Here is a 16,586-nt window from a genome sequence, read left to right on the forward strand (position 1 = left end):
TAGCTAACTAGCTTGTTAATTGTTTAAAATTACTTTGATTTTGAACATTCAAAGCAACTGGGAAACGTCCATGGCAGGAGTCGTCACCTTAGCCTGCTACATAACTTCTGAGTGATGGAAAGCACAAACACCACCACCAATCAGCCTACACCACTGCACACACACCTGTTGTTACTATGACAACCAGCATAGCTATGTCAGCAAATGACTGCTGTCTGAACACAAACTAATCTGATGGATTAAAAAAACCTGATTTGAGCATTAAGGCCTGCAGTGTGTACAAGGCTTAGGTGACCCAGGGGAGTTGGGGCTGGAGACAGTCCTAACGCCCATCTCCAAGTGCAACTTTTTGTTTTAAGCAGAGATAAATATTTTTAATAAAGATGGGTTTGGTTTTATTGTAAACATTCCTACGGGCTGCTGCGTGCAGTACTCTTGGCGTTTTATGGTAAGAGCAAGCCATTTATGAATTTACTTTGTCTTGGAAATGGTTTCAAGCACTTGTGTTCTTCACAGCATTGTCTCTGTGTAGAAGAGAAATAGCAACATTCAGGTTTTTAGGTCACATTTTGATGAGTGCCGAGGGTCTTTTCAGAGCATCCCCATTAGTGGTTACATTTGAGATCCAGGAGAGCAACACTGAATAGACCCACCACTGTAGCTCTGGCATGTTGAATACATGTTACTTTTACTGTAATGTTTTTCTCAAAGATTGGCCTCTTGTTACCCCTTTCCTGCTGAATATCTAAGAAATGCATCTTTACACAAATCTACAACAAACTAATCAGGTAGGCTGTCAGGATGGCCACTTCACAGCTGTTACTAATACTATTCTTTCAAGTGTCTTTCAATCAGTGATATGCAGTTGAATTTACTATATGAATAACCAGTCACTACAGCGGCTGAACACTGCATTTGGTCCGATCCAAGTCACTCATCTAGTGCTGTATGTTGTGTTGGTACAAAGCTATGAATATGTACATTTGAAGTTAAATATTTTTGTGATAGCAATATACCATTCAAATAGATGGTTTAAATGTATTGTACATATCTTACAGCTTGACTTTTACATCAATAAACAATGCAGTTTTATAGTACAGGTCAATGTGTGATTTAATGAAAGCTCTGCAACGTCCAAACTGGAATAAACTTTAATTGTGTAGGTAATGTTGAAGGACAGAAAATGAGCATGGACTCCCAGCCTCTTGGGAAACAAGCCCAGATGCAGACGGTGCTGTTTAGTTGTAGGTCATGTATCTCGGGGTGGCGCTGAACTTGGCGTAGGACTTGATGACCTTGTTGACCGCCTCCAGGAAGTCCTTCTCAGTGGCGATCTTCCGGCGGGCGCGGATGGCAAACATACCCGCCTCCGTGCACACGCTGCGAATCTCGGCACCTGATAGGACAAAACAAACGGTGTGATTGTTTCAGATTGACTACCTTGCATCCCAAATATGGCTTTACATGGTTGGAGCCCGTCATTGGGCTGCAGTAGAGAGTGCAGGGTAGAGAATTCCAACGCAACCCTTTTACATGTCAATTACTAAAAATAGTGGCGCCCCCTTGTGTTGCATCACCGGAACAACATGGTGTCGGGTCATCTTACCTGTGCTGTTGGGACAGAGACGAGCCAGCAGCTCGAAGCGAATGTCTCTCTCCACGCTCATGGACCGGGCATGGATCTTGAAGATGTGAGTACGACCCTGAAACAAGACATTCTTTACCACACTGCCAGCGCCACTCTGCATTCAAACTGAGTAAATCTCAACCCAATCACATCTTCACTATTCATCCAGTAGGAATAATTGTTGGCAGCTAACTTCATTCACTTCTCATTCATCTTCATGCATTTTTTATTACCACCTTTGTAATGATGTAATCTATTCCTCTGCATATTCACCAAGTCAGGGTGGAGTCAGAGGCTACGTTCTAAATGGCACTGTTCCCTCATAGTGCACAACTTTTGACCAGCCAAATGGCACCCTGTTCCCTAATTTAGTGCACTACTTTTGACCAGCCAAATGGCACCCTGTTCCCTAATATAGTGCACTACTTTTGACCAGCCAAATGGCACACTATTCCCTAATATAGTGCACTACTTTAGACCAGGATCCAAAGGGAATAGGGTGCCATTAGGACTGGAGTCAGAGGTCAGAGTTACTCCCGTTCTAATCAGACATGGTATTCACCTCCAGGTCTGGCAGGCTGAACTCAATCTTCCGGTCCAGTCGCCCGGGCCTCATGAGGGCCGGGTCTAGGGTGTCGGGCCGGTTGGTGGCCATCAGGACCTTGATGTTCCCCCTGGGGTCGAAGCCGTCCAGCTGGTTGATGAGCTCCAGCATGGTCCTCTGGACCTCATTGTCCCCACCGGCTCCGTCGTCAAAACGGGCCCCTACAAGACAAGACACAACCCACATGTAAGTCGAGGCACAACAGACAGGGCTACTATTTCTGGTGACAAGACGAGCACCCTGTGCACGTCAAGCTGCCTCCTGCCCTATGGGCTGTTCTGGCTCAGATAAGGCTACTTACTACCACTGCTTGTGAAATGCATAAATGTGTTCTTTTACAGAGTTGTCTTGCATTTAAATCAGTACACAAGTTTATTTTTTAAAAAAAATTTAAGTGCCCGACCTCCAATAGCGTCAATTTCGTCGAAGAAGATGAGGCATGCCTTCTTGGTTCTGGCCATCTCGAAAAGCTCCCGCACCATTCTGGCACCCTGAGGAAGAGAAACAAGCACAGAGAACAAGGTAAGCTCACACTGATTCAGGACCACATTCTTGAGTTAATTCTCCATTGTCCTGAGTTCTCAAATCAATTCAATACAACTTGATTGTGATTCGCTCAGGGTTGAAGTTTCCCCTATATACAGATCTAGGATCAGCTTCCCATCCTCCAATCCTAACATTAACCATTACTGGGGGAAATTCTAAACTGACCCAAGATCAGTGTCTGGGGGCAACTTCACCCTCCACCATTGTGACTCACCTCTCCCACGTATTTCTGGACCAGCTCTGAGCCGATGACCCTGATGAAGCAGGCATCGGTGCGGTTGGCTACGGCTCTGGCACACAGGGTTTTACCTGTCCCGGGTGGGCCGAACAGCAGAACCCCCTTCGGGGGCTCAATACCCAGGTTGACAAACCTCTCGGGCTGAAAGCAGAACGGACAACGAGAGGAGACATCAGCAGAGGTACAAAGGATCCAATATGTTTTAAGTGTACGAGATGTCTAATAACCCTGCCACAAATGCAGGAAATCTGAGGGCACTCACCCATGTTTTTATTGCCTTATTTATTGATACCTTCTCATTTAAATGTCACGAATGTATAGTTTATACATATTGTGATATTCGGTAGAGTGATTATAAATGACAAATTGAGACTATAGGAACACTTACATGGAGCAGTGGAGTCTCCACCACCTCCCTGAGCTTCTCAATCTGCTCTTTACATCCACCCACGTCACTGTAGGTCACATCAGGCTTCTCTTCCACCTAGTGGACAGTAACAGAGACAGGGGGAGACGTTGCTGTTAGTTCAGGTAGCAACAATACGTTGACAAGTATCCTTATTTCAGGCCATGGTAGTAAACATTAGGCACCAAGCAAAAAACTGACTATTAGGGAGGCACTACTTGAGGTGTATTCACTAGGAACCAAACTGAACCAAAGGGGGAGGGACCTACCTGAATTTGTCCAATAGAAACTCTGCTGCAAACAATTTTCCGTTTGCAGTAAACAGTTTCAGTAGCAAAAACGTTTTGGGCTAATGATTACACCCCAGAACTTGAACAAGAAGAAACATTTCTTTTTTTCTGTTGCAAAAAGCTTTGCTACTGTCTGCCCTAATGAATAAAACTCCTTTCTCAAAACAGATGTTGGCCTTCTTTGCACTGATCTGAAAGCGCTGACCGGGTGAAAGCCAACCTAAGGATGAGTTTTTCCACCATATTTTTTTCACCCGTCAAGTACTTTTCCAATCGGTGCAGATGAAGGTGAGGAAACAGATCTTGAATTGAGATCAAGCGGTTGTGTCACGTCTTACCTGCATCATAGTGACTGTGGGGTCAATCTTGGGAGGCAGAGGAATGTGGATCTGGTACTTGTTTCTATCCACACTAAAAGATAAACACAGGAGACTTAAGTATCTAACAATAATACTGTACCAATGCAATATTGGACATCGGCACACATGATTCTTATTGAAGCAAGAGATATCACCCTTCATCCTTACCCGACTCTCATACCCTCCTCTATGTCAGTGGGGGCCACCTGGTCACTCAGGTCCACCACAAACTTGGCAAACTGCTTCACATTGATGATGTACTTTGGGTCTTCAGAGTCAGCGTTGATGATCTTTGTGCATCTGCCACAACAAAATACAACAAGCATGTGGGTGTTTAGCTCAAACTAGAAAACAAAACCTAATAAAAAATATCCATTGTTTTTAAATACAGTTCAATCTATTAAATGATGCTGGTGAGATACAGTAAATTGATAAGTGTGCCATACCTTGCTACCTGCAGAGGCTGCTCGCTCTGCAGAGTCTGTTTGTCTGCAGCCAGATCCCATAGAGCAGGGGGAGCCAGGCCAGTGTCCGATTCCTTAATGCCTGCATTGTTAGATAGCTGAGGTTAGTGCACGTACGCTATCTGTCAGACTTGAAAGCAACAAATAACAGATGTTCTGCTATCACTAAGGAAAAGCAAGCCACATTCTAAATATTTTCAAGCATCATGGGAGGGTAGAATACTCAAGGTAATCCCTATTCAATATACACTACATGTTTAATGAGTGATAATGCACATGGATGTTACGTAAAATCACATTGCTGCCTACCGGTTAGTTCATTGATCTTCTTGAGCAGGTTTTGGATGTCATCTTCCACTTGCTTAATCTGTCTGGAGTAGGTGCTCTGGCCCTGTAATACAAAGAAATGTAGGCTATGTAGTTATTGTAGCAGATAATGATCATTTCAATCAGTGATAATCAACCTTTAATCAATAGGTAATAACTGGAAAATGAATTGGTCTGCCCTACACCATTAGACATCATCATCACAGGGGTCATTATGATTGTAGCTAGGCCTACAAGATGTAAAATAGCAATCAATTAATGTACAGGTATAGACTAGCTCATACTCACATAAGTTTTCAATAAGGCAATGTCTCCTTCATCCAAAGCTGGAGGGCAAAAACGCATTTCAATTTACATAATTCACGAACAACCAATTCATACCTATTAAATAGGCAAATATCATTATTGTAATAACTTGTCTTTACATCCAGGTATAATTGATAATTTAAAGAACCCACTGTGACATAGGTGTCCAAAACAAAAATGCCAAAGTGTTCATTAGCCAGGGCTAGCTAACATTAGCCCTGGCTAGATAACTAGCTAGCTAGCTAACTAATGATATTAAGCCATACTAGTAAAGATCACGTAACACCGTGGCTTGTTTGATTTTTGTTAAGTACCTATTGAGCTCATATTGTTATCTTTGTTAAACTATTCACAGTGCATGACAATGTATTGCATGACTTAAATTAGCCATCATAGCTAACTGTCGTACTGACTAAGCTAGCTAACGTTAACTAATAAACAGTGGTTCTCAAAAATATCATCACATACATCTGATAGGTTTATCCTCCTCTTCTTTGACATCTTTGATTTTCCTTTGATCGCCTCCCAAATAATCTGGCATTGCTAATGTTATTCTGTGTATAAAGTTTTACTAGAAGATTTTGTGCTTCAGCACAACAAGGATTACACAGCAGGTTTGTTACTTCCGCTATGCACAATTGACCGGAAATGGAGATCGGACCTTTATTTGACGACCCATTGTCATAATGTTCCAAAGTTTTTTAAATGTATTTTATACAACCAATATCTGTTCAAATGTATGAATGTTCTTAACATTTTTAAGCGACATACTTAATACTAGTATAACAGTCGTTTGTGAGAAGATCGTCTCTGAAATGTAAAACTATTATTTAGGAACTTAACATAAGGTATCCTATGTGTGATATCGGAATTATAAGAGTGTAAGCCAGGTCTACCCAGTAAGGCACTTGTAAAAGCAGGCCCATGTGGTGCACTGAAAAACCGGGCGACATACTAGCACTTTAGAAAACATTTTAACTGAATACATTTCACAGCTGAATGTTATAGCAGACCTTTCCAGTATGCTGATAGAAGCATTAGAAGGGGATGTTACAGTCGTCTACTGTAATGCCATTGCTGGTAAGCATTGAGTGAGAGTGAAAATACTTCTGATACTGACACAATTCGCTATCATGTTGCTAGCTAGCAAGCAACTATGCTAGTTAACTACCGGTATATCAGATAACAGCTAACGTTAGCTAGTTATCGCATACTAGTATGGAGTGTTATTTAATTCATATTGTTAATATACTCATTGTAGCTTACTAGCTAGCTAACGTTACTGTCTATGAAAATCGTTACGCTAACTAGCTAAATTACTAAGCGAGACAGCATTGATGTTGTGCATGTGTTTGCTGTTGCTGAATCTTAGTTTTGAATAAAGGCACCTGCTGCACAGATTTGTTCATATACTGTAGCCCCACATAGCTAGCTATAACACTTAACATGGCAATGGTTTTGTTAATTTGTGGACATTTAGTGATCATTTGTCCTTTTTAAAAAAAATTTTTTTTACAACACTCAACTTATTAAAGGATATTTGACAGTTCTAGCTTACACTTACTCATACAACATTTATGTTTTGTTATCAAGGGAATTGAAGTTGTTTGATAGGTTGCAGAATGTTATTCTCCGTTTAGAGAATGCAGTCAGATGGGGATAATGGAGGGGGATAATGGTTGCCCTCCTCTCCCTCAGCCTCAGTGCAGATCGAGGTGGAACCTGTTGGTCGGTGGTTCGAGGCCTTTCTGAAGAGGAGGAACAGGAATGTATCGGCCTCCTTCCAGGAGCTTGAGGAAGAGGAGGAGCTGTCTGAGGAATCTGAGGATGAAGAGCTGCAGCTGGAGGATTTCCCCTTGCTAAGAACACTGGACCCCAAAGACTGGAAGGTAGTCAGGTGTATTCATTCCACCGATTCTATTGAAAATCATTTCTTAAACGAAAACAAACGAAACGGGGATAAACATACCAGAATTTGTCCAATCGAAACACTCGTTTGTAACTGTTGGACTAATGATTACAGCCTAGATCAGCTAGATGCATGCAAGAAGTGTGCAAGGCGGTATTAAATGTGTCACACTGCATTACTCAAATTTTTCTCTTGACCTGTTGTAGCAACCTCGTGATGGGTATGGGGAAAATTGTTGTATCGTCTAGTGGCCTAAACCTATTGACGTTATATTGAGCTGGGTGAATGGAATATGAATGGCACTCATCCAATATGCTGTAACAGAAATCGTCCTCCCTCATCTTAAACGGCACCGAGTGCCACTGAGTTAGACGTTATATCAGTGGGACCTCACTTCAGAACCGTTAGGAACACTGTATTGAATTCTACCTTAGGGAGTACGTAGTAAAGGATGTCTTCCCCCTTGGCATTTCTCTTTTCAGAATCAAGATCACTATGCTGTCCTTGGACTGGCTCATATGAGGTACAAGGCGACACAGAAACAAATCAAAGCTGCCCGTGAGTATTTCCATTTCTGCTGTTGTCTTCTGAACCACATTATATTTGTTGACCATAAGGTTTCTCTGGCATTACTTCCAGAGTTCGTTAGAATAGCAGCTTGTTTTACCGCAGTATATTAAGTCTAATGTTTTTCAACAGACAAGGCAATGGTGTTGAAGCATCACCCTGACAAAAGGAAAGCTGCGGGAGAGCAGATTGTAGAAGGAGACGGTGACTACTTCACCTGCATAACTAAAGGTAAGGACATTGAAAAACGTTGTCAGCAATGTCATGGTTTGTTCAAATCTCGCAGAGATCACATGCACATCCTAAAAAAGGAAGTCCCTTTGGATAATTGTCTTATATAGGTGTTATACCTCACAGTACGCCCTCTGTATACAAATACAATGAAATATAGTATTGTTTTACCAGAGGGTTGCCGGCATCAATATCTTAGGTGCCACCTACTGCCAATGTTCCCTTGAGCAACAAACTTAACCCCCTAACTGCTCATTGGGCACTGCAGCTGCCCTCTGCTGTAACAGAATGTGTGTTTGTGTGTATATCGGGAGGGGTGGTGTTGGATAAAAGCAGAAGACAGATGTCTATCTGGTGGACTAATAAAGTAGATGTTATCTATTATCATATGAGGCTAAACATTCTGTTTCAGCTCCTATTAACAATAATATTTTGTTTTTATCTCATACCAGCTATAGAAATTCTGTCAGATCCTGTGAAGCGAAGAGCATTTGACAGTGTAGATCCTACCTTTGACAACGCTGTGCCCTCAAAGGGCGAAGGCAAAGATAACTTCTTTGAGGCGTATGCTCCCGTTTTTGAGAGAAATGCCCGGTGGTCTTCCAAAAAACACGTGCCCAAACTTGGCACTATGGATTCCTCTTTTGAGGATGTGGATAATTTTTATTCTGTTTGGTAAGTAAGACCGTCACTGGCAATCAGCATTGGCCATTGTGTGGAAAATTCCTTTAAGTTTAAACTTTGAACTACAAGGGAACTACTGCCCTTCTCATCCATCCTTTCAGCCAAACAAATTCAGAATTTAGAACTTATTTTAGACATGCGGTGTATAGCAACTTCTCACAATGTTGCTATATTTTGCTATTTCTTGTTCATTTATTTGAATTGTGAATTTGTTTCCCATTCATAATTTCAATCAAGGTACAACTTTGACTCATGGAGAGAGTTTTCTTATTTGGATGAAGAGGAAAAGGACAAGGCAGAATGGTAAGTAATATCAGAACATGGTGGGTAATATCAAAACAATCCATGTGGAATGCACTGTGTTATATTTATGTATTGTAGATGTTTTATTGTCACCAGGTACAGTAGAATGTGTTGCTTTACAGGGTTAGCCATAGTACAGTGCCCCTCTGGAGAAAATTAGGGTAAAGTGCCTTGCTCAAGTGCACATCAACCTATTTTTTTCCCCCACATAGTCAGCTCAGGGATTCAAACCAGGGACCTTTCGGTCACTGGCCCAGAGCTCTAACCGCTAGGCTGCCTGTGTCTTCCATTCTCAGTAGTGTCTGATTTGTATGCTTTCATCTGTTGAATTCAGTCGTGATGAGAGGAGATGGATTGAAAAGCAGAATCGTGCAGCCAGAGCCACCAGGAAGAAGGAAGAGATGAATAGACTACGGACACTTGTTGGTAAGGCCCACTAGACATGTATACCTGTTCTTACATGAACAATAGAAAATGACTAACTCCAAACTGAAATACCTGGCAGATGGGTTCATGGAATGACACTGTTTGGGTGCGTTTCTGTTGAAAGACACGGCCTACAGCCTTGATCCCAGGATAAAGAAATTCAAAGATGATGAGAAGGCCAGAAAGGAGAATGAGAAGAAGGCCAAAGCAGACGCCAAGAGGAAAGAGCAGGAGGAGAAGGAGCGGGTCAGTCCGGCACATTAGAACATCCATTTTGTTTTAATCTTGCCTCCCTTGTGTCCAGATTATTTCTGCATAGACTTCAATGCGTTTCTGACTGTTGGTATCAGGCTCGGCAGGCAGAGCTGGATGCTGCACGGCTGGTCAAAGAGAAGGAGGAAGAGGAGGCCAAACTGGTTGCCCAGCAGGCCAAGAAGGAGAAGGAGATCCAAAAGAAGGCCATCAAGAAAGAGAGGCAGAAACTGAGGACAACTTGCAAGGTGCTGCCTGAATGGGATGGCCTCTCTCCAGGGAATGAATTAACATTTGCTGATTAGTGGGCAAGATTGTAATGCTGTTTAAGGTACCCAACTCATCTTAGTATTTTCCTGTCTTGTTTTGTTTTCCCCTGAAGAACTGGAATTACTTTGGTGACAATGAATCTGATAGTGTGAAAATGATGGAAGATGTGGAGAAACTTTGTGACCGTTTGGAGCTTGTGAGGTAAAGGATATTAATTGAAATTGCCTTATTGGTAATACTTTATACAAATCTGGAGTTGAACTCAGAAAGTGATTCCCACTGTATTATCTCCAGTCTGCAATCCCTGAACGAAGGATTGGCATCGGGTTCAAAGGAGGAGGGCAAGGTAGCGTTGGAGAAGCAGGTAGAGACCACCACACATTGGCATGGCACCGCATGTAAATATGGTACACAGCTTCCATCTGTACCACTGACATTGTTTTGTGTGTATGTACAGGTGCAGGAGGTGAATGCCCAGCTGCAAAAGGAGAAGGATGCGGAGGTGCAGGCCAGGCAAGCTGTTCGCACTGCCGTACAGGCCAGCGGAGGAGGCGGGGGCGGAGGAAAGGGCTGGAATGAGGAAGAGCTCCCGCTGCTCATCAAAGCAGTCAACCTGTTCCCTGCTGGAACCAACGCCAGGTACCCTCCCAGGGCTGCGTTCAACAGGGCACAATGTTGAAGTAGAAATATGTAGCACAAACAAGCCTAAAAATACATATAACGAACTTTCCTCTCGCTTGTAGAATAAGGAATCCACTCTATTCATGACATTTCTGTATTTACATGTTTTATTGACACTGCTCATGGGAAACAGACACTTTTTCATTTGAACAATGGTACAGTGAGTCTATAAATGGTACAAGTTCAATATTCATGACATTTCTATCTGCAATGTTTGCCTAATGAACTTGGCTGTGTTCTGTTCATGAAGCTGAACATTCCACTGCTGGTGTAGATTTCATGCTTTTACTTTAAGTGATTCGTCTTTTGTTGTTTCTATCCTGTAGATGGGAAGTCATTGCCAACTACATGAACTTGCACTCCACCAGTGGCATCAAAAGGACAGCCAAAGATGTCATCAACAAAGCCAAGAACTTACAAAAGCTTGGTGAGCAACTGTCATGTCACCAGTTGTTGGAGTCTGTCAGTGTGATTCTCTGCAAAACACTTTTGAGACTTTAGTGCCACTTTTTCAGAACCCGGGCAGAAAGATGAGATTAACAAGAAGGCCTTTGAGAAGTTTAACAAAGAGCATGCAGCCGTGCCCCAGACAGTGGACAATGCAGTGCCCTCTGAGAGATTTGATGGTGAGTGGTCATTTAGTTCATTTTTGCTTGCACAAAAGCCCATTGGATTTATACCTATGACTGAAAGTACTTTGTCACTGACCTCATACTTTCTACACTTGAGGATCTGATTAAGCAATATGGGGGGGTGTAGTAGTGACTACGGGTTCTTTCTGGATGTTTCCTAGTCTTAGCCATTCACTGTCCTCTTTAATTCTCACTGCTTCAGGTGCTGAAGCCAACACTGCATCCTGGACCACTGAGGAGCAGAAGCTGCTAGAGCAGGCCTTGAAGACTTACCCCGTCAGCACCCCAGAGAGGTGGGAGAAGATCGCTGCAGCTGTGCCTGGACGTACCAAGAAGGACTGTATGAAGAGATATAAGGTAAGCTGGGCCTTATCGTTGATCCTTCTGTGTGTGGTTTCAATCCCTGTTTGTATGTACAATTTAGATGGCAGCATTCTAAGGCTGGGATACATTCTGATCGCATTTAGTTCACCTTTTTAAAAGCAATGTTCCCATGTTTGCGGAGCCCGAATTCACAGTAAACGCTGCATAGTGCCTCAAATGGGAAGTGACCTTTTAAAAGGGATCTACCGCTGATCAGATTTGAATGCCTGCCTAAAGCTAGTTCTCTCCTCTACAGGAACTGGTGGAGATGGTCAAAGCCAAGAAGGCCGCCCAGGAACAAGTTGGCAGTAAAAGCAAAAAATGACAAGACAAGCAGCCCTATGTCCTTTTAACGTTATTGTGTTGGTCTTTATTTTATAATAAAATGTAAAGAAAGCACAACTTAAACTCTGTAAAAGTTGATGTTTATATACTGTACAGTTGACTGCTCGCTGTTATTAACTCTAAGTATCTAAAGAGAGCGCCAATTCTCAGGTTCTCATCCAGTACATCCCACTGCGAATTCGGTTGTAGTCTGGGAGCTGCTCAATTGGTCCTGAAACAAGAGGGAAATGTACTGAATGCTCTTTATACCACACCACTTTTGTAAGTAGTCAACCTTCAACAGTTCAATTCCACTGTTCTGACCTAGCAGCACAGCAGACTAGGTAAGGTCTTGACTGAGTGCAATATTGTATGTATTGTTTTGGCAACAAATGAAGTGTGTATATTTGTAGCTGAAATTGCATAACTTTGTTTGACAACCCCTGATGGCCTTAATTTGGAAGGGGGGGAAATGCCAGTACACAGAATGAATTAGAATCTGTTCTGGATGTCAATAAGAATAGAAATCACAACGTACCGACTGCTGCGATGGCAGGCGATTTGTCATAGATGTATTTTGTACACACGTCCTTGATGGTCTTTGCATCTATGGCCTTTGAGGGACATAAAATATTTCAAATAAAGACACTGCAATTTCCCAATACAGTCCAAGTGTCTCTGCTATGTTAATCACAGCTGACGTTTGGCATCAACATTAATTTACTCACATCGATTCTGGCCTCCAGTTCATGCAGAGGGATCCTACGGCTGTAACAAAGCATCTGTCTGCCGATGTCCTCACAGATGGGGGTGGATCCTAGAAAAGGTCAATTTGATTTTACACAATTTATTATGATCATTGGCAGGGTTTGAATTAAAGGGGGGCTGGCTAAATACCTCCATAAGAATTGAAATGTCAATGTGCCCGCAGATAAACTGGGTACCCCCAAAAGTCCATTGGTAATTCAAACCCTGATCACGTGGCCTTACCGTCAAGATGCAAAAGCATGTTTGTCTTGAGGAGGTTCTTGGCTCTTGCAACTTCGCTCTCAGTAACACTAGTGCAGAGTGACATCCTGAGGTAAACAAAAGTAAACGTCAGTCAAATTTACTGGACAGAAGTCATGAACTGAGCAGCAACCCCCTTTCACACTACCGTGCTGACCCAAACTGCTGGGCCAGATTTTTTTCACATTGTCCTTTTCAGCCCTGTTCCAGCATAACCAGGCCAGCTTGGTTTGACTGCCCCCTCAGGTGACAGCTGGGCTCAGTCAGTGCTCACCATTCCAGCTGGGCGAAGTGCATCATCTCGTTGATGGTGACAGGCTCACACACCATGTAGAGTCCCCACAGGCCTGTGTCGGTGTAGCAGGTGTTGAAAGACTGGAAGCTGTGGCACAGGTTGCCCTGGCACGCCATCTGCGCCAGCTTGCTGGAGAGATTCTGGCAGAGGTCAATACACAGATGGTAAGAGGAGGAATCGACCTGGAAGGAGTCCTGGTGCCTGGGAACATGAATGAGAACTTACCACACCCCCACCAAAGGAGCGGTCCCAGTTGCCGATGAGTGTGTTTGCCACCATAAGGGGAATGGTATCGGGGTGTGACCAGCCCACTGCTTCCACAGCAATGGCAATGTGTGCCAGGGGCATCTTGTCATCACGAACTCGGATCTAACCAACAACAATGAAATCAATTGTCCAATATGCTAACAATGTAATCAAATTGGCCAATATACAAGGGGAAATTCCACAGTGACTAATTTCACATCAAACAAAAACCAATATTGCAAAGTTAAACAAACCATACAACTTTCTGCACAAGGACTACTTTGAACATTTTACAAAAACACTTACCAAACTTTGCATTTGCACTGTTCAAGTAAGAGAATGACAGTTTGCCATTTGCTGTCATTTTGTTACCAAACTTTGCATCTGCACTGTTAAAGTAAATGTGTTTTTGTAAACATTTCTTTGTGCATAGTTTGACATTTTAAAGCGAAATCTGAGTCACTTACCATGGAATTGCCCATGGGGAGCAAGTTTGCACTTTGCCTCTGTTGGAGATAAACATTAAGGGCCTTCAATCTCACCTCACTTCCAGTAAAGTCACATTGTGGGAAAGTTGGCGCCTCTCCCTTGTATCTGGCAGGAAGATTCCCAAAGTGGTACTTGGCCAAATCTATCAATTCATTGTGTGAAACCCCTGTTCAAAAGACAATGTTAGCACAAAATATATTCCATGGATTCTATTTCTCAATGACAGTGTACATTGTGTGATTTTGACCAATTGCGTAGGCATTGCCTATTAATTGGTTGATGTCATTGGAAACACTTATCTTTATTACTACAAAACATAAGCACGCCATTTTCAAATGTTGGGATGGTGCTGGAACATTTTTAAAATGTCCCTTTAAGACGAGAAAACCTACCTCCAGCAGCAGCCAACACTATTCTCGGTCCTTTGTAGTGAGTAGTGATGTATTCAACAAGGTCTCCTCTGTTTATTGTTCTATAAACACAGACAGCAGAAATGGCACTGCATATCCCCTGTGGTTTCTATGAAGCAAACTGATCTGAGATGACCGTTAACTAGTTGACAGGAATAACCAAGTCTAGGGGTGTATTATTCAGTAGTGAGTAATTCACAACATTGCAGATTTAAAGGTAATGAATACAGTTAACCGGATGCCCTGTTCAGTATGACAGGCAATCATACCTGTTCTGCACAGTACATTTCTATGTTAACATTCTGTAACATTGTTCTCTCGTGAGCTGGGTTATGTTCATTAGGCACAAAACGGAAGAAAACAGACAATCCAAGTGGGACAAAGCTTCCTGGTCCAATAAGGAATGCAGATTTTTTTTGTTTTCGGTTGCAAAACATTTCCCATTCTGTGCTGTAATGAACCCAGGCCCCAGGTGAGACAGAGTCCTACTTGATATTCTCCGTAGGGCCCAGGATGGTTCTGCCCAGCGCTGTGGCTTGATAAGCTGTGGCGTGGAGGTAATCAAACACCACTTCCTGCAGGTTGGTCTCTACTTCCTGCATCTCTCGGAGGATGACCCCTCGCTCTCGCTCGATCTCTGCTCCCCCCAATGTGCTGTTCTGGATGATGTCTGCCAGGATCTCTACCGCTGGAGAACAAGGGAGGGGGAGCATTATAAATGGTTTCCGCCACACCGAAGATTCTTCATTTCTTATAGCAAAATGTCCACTATCCATCTGTGGCCACACACAGTTCAGTGACAAGACAGTGGCGCAAATCTCTATACAGTCAGTGGTCATACCTCTGGGAAGGTCCTTTGTGAATGCTTTGGCGTAATACACAGTCTGCTCCCTCGAGGTGTAAGCATTCAGATGGGCCCCCATATTTTCAATCTCCAGCTCCAGGTTAAGCTGGGAGCGCTTCCTTGTACCCTGCCAGACGCACAACACAGATGAACAGACATGTCAAACGGTATCAAAGTTGGTAATGGAACATTGGTTGCGATTTGCAGTAGATGTAGCACTTGTCATCGAACCTTGAAGGCCATGTGTTCCAAGAAATGAGCAGTGCCATTGTTCCTCTCATTCTCATAACGACTCCCTGCATCTATCCAGAGACCAACCTGCAAGGCACCAATTGATCACATCCGACTTCAGCACACTACTCTTTAGTAGACAGATTGTATTTAAACAGTGGGAGGGTCTCTGTTACTCACTGTGCAAGTCGAAAGACCGGAATCCTCAGATGCAACACGTAGTCCATTTTCTAAGGTGGTAACCTTGGTTTCAGGGACATTTAACATCACTTGGTTGGCGGCCTGTGTAGCCAATAGTCTGTGTGATCCAACTATGGACTGCAATGAGAAGGGTGAGTACTATTAGCGACTACCGGTATTAGCTAGCTACAGGAGAACGTTGATAGCATTTGCAAGTTTTACTTGGTTGGGCATTACAGTTTATTCTAGTCTAGACTATGAAACAAAATATCTAGGTAATGCTACTGGTTTGAAGTAAGTTGTATAATCATTTCACACGCAGTCAATTATCACTAGAAGGAATTATTCTACTTCATCCAAGCTTCAGGACCTGCAGAACACAGGCAATGCTGCCTGGATATCCCTCTTATTTAGCTTCTATAGTTAGTTAAGTATCTGTTATTGATCATTCTACCAAGGTTTACAGGCTAAAATTGTCACCCTTCTGGATATCGAGACTTACCCTGGTTAAGACATTAGTCTTCAATAAATTCCGTTTTACAAGATATCTCCCAGCGGAGGTAAGGCGCTGTAAGGACGTCGCCATGTTGATTATTTGTGACATGGCTATTGCGCAAGTGCGATTATTTAGTGAGCTGCCGTAATGAGCATGTAATACACCCACCAGCATTTGCCATGTCATTATGATTAGTAAAATGTCATTTTCATAAATATACATTTACAAATGTAGCTATAATTGTAAATGTATGAATAGAAAACAATTGTTTATCATCTTTAAGAATGAAATTGTACAATCCTTGAAAACCATTTCCTCCTCTAGTAATAAAAAAAGCTGTGAAGACCATGAATGTATAACTTTTTCAAAGGTTTTGGTTTGAATGTACTTTATTATCATGTTTTACTATTCTCTCCCTGGTAGTTATGTTAAAAAAATTTCATATACTCTTTGGTTATTTAGTCTGTCTATTTCCTGTGTGCTTAAAATTGATTCATAAAAAATAATTTCAAATAATATAGCTGCAAGCAGCAATGAACGGGGTTCACAGGATGACAGTCAGGACACACTATCAGTTA

The 16,586-nt window shown here is 42.5% G+C and overlaps 3 protein-coding genes across 3 annotated transcripts; 1 reads left to right on the plus strand and 2 right to left on the minus strand.

Annotated features, from left to right (window-relative positions):
- Positions 1 to 1,128: 1,128 nt before the first annotated feature.
- psmc2 (proteasome 26S subunit, ATPase 2) lies at positions 1,129 to 5,793 on the minus strand. The gene is made up of 12 exons (NM_001139641.1): positions 5,636 to 5,793; positions 5,150 to 5,187; positions 4,844 to 4,925; positions 4,517 to 4,616; positions 4,239 to 4,370; positions 4,050 to 4,122; positions 3,404 to 3,499; positions 2,992 to 3,156; positions 2,635 to 2,722; positions 2,190 to 2,392; positions 1,607 to 1,703; positions 1,129 to 1,396 (listed from the first exon to the last, which is right to left on the minus strand). Exons 1-12 carry the CDS (start codon positions 5,706 to 5,708, stop codon positions 1,239 to 1,241), a joined length of 1,305 nt encoding a protein of 434 aa, NP_001133113.1. The 5' UTR covers positions 5,709 to 5,793; the 3' UTR covers positions 1,129 to 1,238.
- Positions 5,794 to 6,061: 268 nt separating this feature from the next.
- Positions 6,062 to 11,923, plus strand: LOC106576480 (dnaJ homolog subfamily C member 2). Its single transcript, XM_045700086.2, has 16 exons — positions 6,062 to 6,247; positions 6,866 to 7,056; positions 7,559 to 7,634; positions 7,776 to 7,874; positions 8,327 to 8,549; positions 8,796 to 8,861; positions 9,196 to 9,287; positions 9,412 to 9,533; positions 9,638 to 9,787; positions 9,922 to 10,010; positions 10,104 to 10,173; positions 10,267 to 10,448; positions 10,817 to 10,917; positions 11,006 to 11,116; positions 11,325 to 11,479; positions 11,742 to 11,923. Exons 1-16 carry the CDS (start codon positions 6,190 to 6,192, stop codon positions 11,808 to 11,810), a joined length of 1,854 nt encoding a protein of 617 aa, XP_045556042.1. The 5' UTR covers positions 6,062 to 6,189; the 3' UTR covers positions 11,811 to 11,923.
- Positions 11,830 to 16,138, minus strand: LOC106576546 (mitochondrial-processing peptidase subunit beta). The gene is made up of 13 exons (XM_014153766.3): positions 16,015 to 16,138; positions 15,513 to 15,650; positions 15,333 to 15,419; positions 15,099 to 15,228; positions 14,747 to 14,945; positions 14,240 to 14,319; positions 13,901 to 14,013; positions 13,338 to 13,481; positions 13,092 to 13,252; positions 12,800 to 12,885; positions 12,538 to 12,626; positions 12,348 to 12,423; positions 11,830 to 12,041 (listed from the first exon to the last, which is right to left on the minus strand). Exons 1-13 carry the CDS (start codon positions 16,114 to 16,116, stop codon positions 11,977 to 11,979), a joined length of 1,470 nt encoding a protein of 489 aa, XP_014009241.2. The 5' UTR covers positions 16,117 to 16,138; the 3' UTR covers positions 11,830 to 11,976.
- Positions 16,139 to 16,586: the final 448 nt, after the last annotated feature.

Source organism: Salmo salar, chromosome 17, assembly GCF_965601325.2.
Source record: "Salmo salar chromosome 17, fSalSal1, whole genome shotgun sequence".
In the NCBI taxonomy this organism is placed as follows: domain Eukaryota; kingdom Metazoa; phylum Chordata; class Actinopteri; order Salmoniformes; family Salmonidae; genus Salmo; species Salmo salar.